This window comes from Barbatula barbatula (genome assembly GCF_947034865.1).
Source record: "Barbatula barbatula genome assembly, chromosome: 9".
Classification (NCBI taxonomy): Eukaryota; Metazoa; Chordata; class Actinopteri; order Cypriniformes; family Nemacheilidae; genus Barbatula; species Barbatula barbatula.
In genome coordinates, this window is record NC_136772.1 from 24,279,325 (window position 1) to 24,286,124 (window position 6,800).

The 6,800-nt window shown below is 40.6% G+C and overlaps 2 protein-coding genes across 5 annotated transcripts in view; one reads left to right on the top strand and one right to left on the bottom strand.

The window, feature by feature from the left end:
* The window catches only part of LOC306898812 (dedicator of cytokinesis protein 9), a 50,998-nt gene extending 44,361 nt beyond the window's left edge, over positions 1-6,637 (bottom strand). Inside the window, exon 1 of one of the 2 annotated variants that reach the window (XM_079464615.1) lies at positions 6,227-6,637. In XM_079464615.1, coding sequence (XP_079320741.1) covers positions 6,227-6,328 — 102 coding nt within the window. In that variant the 5' untranslated portion in view covers positions 6,329-6,637. The remainder of the gene's footprint in view (positions 1-6,226) is intronic. The other variant, XM_079464616.1, reaches the window with a different exon arrangement.
* Positions 1-6,800, top strand: part of cUnh2orf76 (chromosome Un C2orf76 homolog) — a 292,668-nt gene that overhangs the window by 214,123 nt on the left and 71,745 nt on the right. The gene's annotated exons all lie outside the window — the stretch shown is intronic.

Sequence of the window (6,800 nt, forward strand, 5' to 3'; positions counted from 1 at the left end):
ATTATTTTGCAAAACTTTTGCGTTCCACGAGATGCACTGTGTTCCCTCGCATAAAAGACGTAATGTCAAATAAAGACAGTTGATCTTCATGGATGCTTAGTAGTAGCTATAGGTGAACAGTGGTTAGGAGATACTGTATTTTAGTACATCTGGAACCGTGCATTCCAGTAAAAAAAGAAAATCACAGATGAGATCGCTTTAATATCTCAATTATTTCTCATAGACATCAATGAGGTTCAATAAACACCAAGAGAAACGTCTCATCGGTGTCTCAGCTATTTCTAATCTCTCCAAACGAGATCTCAATAATGTCTCAAACTAAGCTCAGATTTGTCGGCAATCAAAATGGAAGATCTCAATATGAACTCGGAGACAAATTTCATACGTAAATGAATGAAAGAACTGAGCTAAGAAAAAGCCTTTTCCTCCGAGACACAACAATACAAATGCCATATGAGAGATTATATTCCCTGATGTCCACAGATGATTTCTATGATTACTCAATGGCAGGACTCAGAACACTGACTGATGTATGACATGAAGATAATGACATCAGAACTAAACCACCTCCGTAAAACAAATCTTTCCTCTCTTATTGAGCATGATTCGTCTGAACATTATTTTAGATGATAAATGTAAGTAATATAAAATAATGTCATTTCAACAGTTTGTTTTCTGCATTTAGCCATGTCACACCATATTACGCATGTACGATATGATTCATGTCAAGTACATAAACAACATACTAAAACAGAGAGAGAGAGAGAAAATTAATCATGTCTAATAACTGTCCCACAGAGACAAATCCAAACTAAACCCCGGTCAGACGGTGTAACTTCAGTCTGATATTTGAGAGGAAGATTCAAACAGGCCATATGACTTTAGCTTTGCCAAACCACCAGACCATCAACAAGACGTGTGTGTGTGTGTGTGTGTGTGTGTGTGTGTGTGTGTGTGTGTGTGTGTGTGTGTGTGTGTGTGTGTGTGTGTGTGTGTGTGTGTGTTTGTGTGTGTTGTATGTTTCCAAGACTTACTGAATATCAATGGAAATTCACAACAGAACAGATCAAGACAACCGACCAGAAAGTCAACCATAATGATGAAAGTGTGCCGTAAGCTGAATCTCCGGTGGATTGTTTAAACGTAACTAACTATCAATGTGACAAAAGATGCGTTTCTTTTGGAAAGAAGGTTTTTCTGGTAACTGTGGCCCTGCCCTGAGGACTGAGGATCAAAACAGAAGTACATTCAAATAGTAATGTTGCATTCAAATTAAACAAACCACATTTCACACATTTATTCAAACCACTGATATACACTCACAATGTGTGTGTGTGTGTCTCCGGCTAGACATCAATGTCTGACACATGTAACCTGTCTATGGAAGATTCTTTGAGGACCCAAAACAAATGTGTGTTGATCTTGAAAACCTGCCTCAATAATAAGCTTAAATTTGATCAAATTTTCTAAATATTACACATTAATGCCACGAATTCTAAACAAAACTACATTGATAACTTCAAATCTCACTGGTTGTTGCATATCCTGTGTCATAATATATGTAAAATAATCACGAGACACGACACAACCATTGAATTAAGAGCTCTCATTGGTTTGTTTTGGTTCAGTGGTTCAGCAGTGGAGTAAGTACTGTTGCGCGTTACAACACGACACATTTAATCAAACATCTTCAGAAGCATCACGGAAAAGATCACGAAGAGTTTGTACAAGCGAAACGCAAAAAGGACGAATTAAAGCACCAAACCTTGCAGGAATTATTTCAAAGGCAAGAAAAACTTCACAAAGACGACAAAAATATCTGTAAAAATCACAGAAAAAGTTGTGGAATTTATTGTACTAGATAATCAGCCTCTCTCTGTTGTGGAAAATGTAGGCTTCCGTCGCCTGAACCGCGTTAGTTTACCATCGCGTAAATACATTTCTGAAACAGCTTTGCCCGAGTTATTCTATAGTGTCGTCGCATGTTGCGGATCAGTTAAAAGATGTCAAATCTTTGAGCTTCACTGCTAATATTTGGAGCTCCGACGTGTGTCCCATGTCCCTTTTGAGTTTAACCGCGCATGGGATGGATTCTGGTCACGCATTGCAGAGTGCTGTGCTACATGCTAAAGAGTTGCGAGGATCACACAGAAGCAGCGTGATTTCAGCTTCAATCAAAGAAATGCTGGATGGTTGGAAATGCAGATTGTCATTTGGATGACTCCATAGCTTGATTAAATGTAATTTATTTCAATTATAAGTTTAGCACAGTGTTCTTGATAAAGATGTCCGTCATACTGTGTATATTATTTATCTTAGTTTTGATGCATTTCATGAATATGCAAAGCTTGACTTTAAGCAGATAAATTTAATGACTGTGTGAGTTACAGACATTCTAAACCTTAAAAGGTCAACAATAACTGATATCGGATTTGGATCGGTATCGGCCGATATTTGAAAGTTCAGTATCGGAATCGGATCGGCAGAGAAAAACTGGTATCGGTGCATCCCTATTCGAGGGCAGGCATATCGTTTCAGGCAGGTCTAGGTGAGGATTCGCTTTAGAAAGAATACATCTTTTGTGCGGACACTTTAATTTTTGCAATTTAACGTGTCTAATACATGCATGGGCAACTTATAGCAAACCAAAGACACAGAAAAACACGTATTCGTGCCAATGACCCCTTTAAGATGATGCGTGTTCCTGCTCTTCTGCTACGTGTGAATTAACTGCCAACACAACTGTTGCTTAACATCAGAACAGACATCACAGACACCTTCCAGCATTTATTCAGCATTCACACAGAAACTCTTATTTTCTTGAAGATGTTCACTGTCTCTCTGTCTCTAAACGTGGGGAGGAGTGGGTATGTGTCCTGAGGGCAGCTGATGTGTGCGAGAGGAAGGAAGTGATGGGGTGGAGGTCACTCTCTGAACAATACAAATCTAACACTGGCAGAGGAAAAACACGGTGAGAACCAGGATGGCCAGACACACACTCTTTTACCATCAAACACACAATAAACAATTATACATCACTCTTTACATGTCATAACACAAGCTACAGTATAATCCAGACCCTGTGGGCTTTTGCTTAGCAAAGACACAAATCTCTTCCAACCATATGACACAATATAGAGTATGTCATATTTACCAATTTGGCTGAACCGAATTTGTTTGAAATTGAAGTTCACGTACAGTATGACAAACATTTCAACATCTGGATTAGATGCCGATGGCTCAGGGTTCAAAGTTTTTATTATTTTCATGGCTTGAACCAGCAACATCACGGTCACCAGCCCGGAGCCTCACTTTCCCACAATTCATCATTAATTCTTCATAAATACAATGAAATCATCACTGCGCTATATAACACACCCATGTGCAAAAGCATTTTGCTAGTTAATATTTCGATTCGAACTTTACTTTGAATCTAAGTGATTTTAATGAGTGTACATAGCCCGTACACGAGCGTCATATTGAAACATTGAAAGGATTTTTGACAGTCAGAAGTGTTTAAACACAGAGCCTGCGTTTAAGAATGAAAACAGACGTCTCGCTCGGGTCTCCTGCATGTCTTCACAGGTAAGGGGTTGGGCTATACTTTTATATAAGTGATGTCACAGCGCAGGAGGGTGTGTTGGGGGAGTGATGTGGAGCGATTTATTATTGCCTCAAGGGTTTGGGAGTTCACTTCAGAGAAAAACTCAAATGATGTGTTTGTGTTTGTATGTAAATGCTGGAGATCATGAGCCTTCGGGCAACCCTTCTGTTGTCCAGATCCATGATAAGCACTTAATACCCACTGACCTGAACAAAGTCCAGAATTACACTAAAGCTCTTAGGACCTCGGTCTGTACTGCAGGGGAGCTTTATTCTCACTGCATTCTCTTTTATATAGTAGTTAACATTCACCGCTTTCATTCCCTTTCACCGTTTCTCACCAGTCGGCCGGGTCAATATATACTAAATAAACTTAACAACAGGGGTGCGTGATATATTATCGGCCACATCGCTATTGGCCGAGAAATTGAATTTTTTATGGTTATTGGCCCGGTAATAAAATCAGGCCGATATATATATTAAATAAATCATTTTGTCTGGTTAAACTTCTTCAGCTGCTCACAGTTCAAATATCAAAACGTTGTTGTATGTACAGTATTTATGAATGTGTCAATTAAAGCATACTGTTTAAAGCAAATTGCTGTCTGAACGCTTTCTGTCTTGAGACTACTGAGAACAATTTTCTGGGTTGCTCTGGAATAACATCTACAATTTGTTTATTAAATAAAAATGATACCAGAAAAGTTTAAAGGTTGAAGAATTTTTAACTAGTTTATAGTAGGATTGGTCCACGTTTTTTAAGGAAACAAGATCACCTTGTTTTGTTCACTTAATGTTTTCAAATAAAAGCAGTTGTCCACTTTTTGTTTCACTCTTAGAAATGTTTATATTTAGATATATAATATATCGGTTATCGGCTTCCAATGTTAAAGGATTATCGGTTATCGTTAGCAACCAAAATTTACAAAGCGGTGACTCCCAACTTAAAAACTCAACTTTTCTGTGAACCGTCTGATGAATTTAACGCTGATAATACTGGGTATTTTCAAACCATGGACAAGTCCAAACGCTGATTTAAATGAACCAAGAAAATGTCTTCAATGCTGGGTTGTCACAAGCCATTTGTTATGTAGTTTTGTCAGGCCGCTGCTCATACTCGGGGTTAAATGTTTGAAAAGTTGATTCAACACATAACTCATAATGCACAGTTTGCGCTTGGGACATGAATAATATCTCAAATGACGTGGCTTGTCGAGGAGATGTGTGACGTTTTAAAACCATCTTATCATTTCTGTCTGATATTTTACTTGCAGGTGTCAAAACATCTGTCTATATTTGAAGAGTTTGGTTCCAAAATTAGATGAATCCATAAAAAACAAATCAACTGCAGTTGTATTGATAGTAATTGTAACACACAACAACAACAAAAAAACATGATTTTTGAACATTTATCTCATTTTGGAACCAAACTCTTCATATATACTTGCATTCCAGCAGGGACCATTGATCATCATACACACTTGGGGCCTAGCAACCTCTTGGACTCCCTAGAAACCATCAAGCAACAACCTAGCATCCCTACTGCAAAATGATGAATGTCCTCCATGCCCTCATTTATACGTCAAACCTAAATGAATAAATGTAAAATGCAGTGAGTTTAGTGGAATCCTGTTTGCGAATCTGTCATTTCAAATCAGAGAGCGAGACTGAACCAATCCATACACCTGACTCTAGATGAAGCTTAATCTGAACAAACATACTCGCACACGCCTAAACACATATCCGTGGGATCTCTTGAGTCTTATACACACAATACATTAGTATCCAGAGGCATGTGAGAGCGTAAACCACACAGATCTGACACAATCTCTCCATTATTCTACAAACACAGCGTCGCATATTTACATGTCTCATGCAGGAATGTACTAATGTGTACGACTCGCACTCACAATCCTTCATTCAGAGGACATTCTGACGGCTCACGTCAGACAAATCACAGCATCCTGCGGATGTGAATGAAATCCTGGAGTATTGCTTCGTCTACGCCGCACCGTATATCCTCAATACAGATTCACACAATGTGTGTCCGAGCAGCACGTGATGTAAAGGTAAACATCGAAGAGAGTAACGCTCCTCCACATGACCTCGGTTATGCTGTCCATCCATCCGCCTGGGAAATAAAAGCCCAAACCTATGTGTGGCAGAAAACACAAATATCTGAGGGTTCAAGGCATTGTGGAGGGAGTATGGTAACCAGTGAAGTGTACCATATCCAACGTAGCACGTCAGTGGCACACTAGCTTTAGTCTTCCAACAGTTTCAATGACTCATTCACACAAGTCTGGACTCAAATCACTCCTTGCTCAAGACATCCGTTGAGCTCGAAGAAGAACACCACCGCAATACTCAAGAAGAATGCGTACTGGACACTACCATGCTTACAGAAGACACATGCGGTACACTGGGACTACAGTAGCCTGAGGTCACCTACAGAGTGATGAAACACAACCCCCCCCCTAATGTTCTCCAACTGACCTGAAATGTGCGAGTGTACCTGACAGACACCCTTCACTTTAACATTCCCATGATGCTTTGACCCTAAGGGTCACACCTGAAGTTAAGATCACAGATCCGCGGGCACGCGCACGCCTTAAATACTCACCACCAACACCGACGTCCTGACCGCTTGACACGCGCTTTGCCGCAGCTCCGCCGCCGTGCCCGGTTTACTCAGACCGCGCGTGAACTTACGCGTCTCCGACATAACTGACTAGAAACTCTCGTTCATTTACGCGACGGCGTCAATTAAACTCATTTAAAAACAAGAAAAGTCGCTTCTCTCCGATGTCCCGAGCACGAGCGCGCACCTCAGAGATAAAAGTCCTTCTTGAACACCTTCTGCTCGCCGGACCTTTAAACCTCTCGTCAAATGATCGCGTTTGATCCGTGACTCCGTGTTTTCAGCGGCTCGGGGTCTCCGGGAAGTTTCCCGTGCTGTCACGTCTCGTGCGCGTCGGTCGGGAGCTTTAACACGCGTAATCCCGTCAAGTATGAACTCCCGCCCGCCCGACTCACTCACTCACTCGTACTATGGCGAAGGTTCGCTTCTTAATATTCACGAGCTAGCAGCTCGCTATTGGCTAAACGTCATCAGAATATCATCAATATTCATGACGACGGGTGGGGGTTACAGGGCAACGTCATCAGGATAAACACAGCCGCGACCGAAGCCTTCA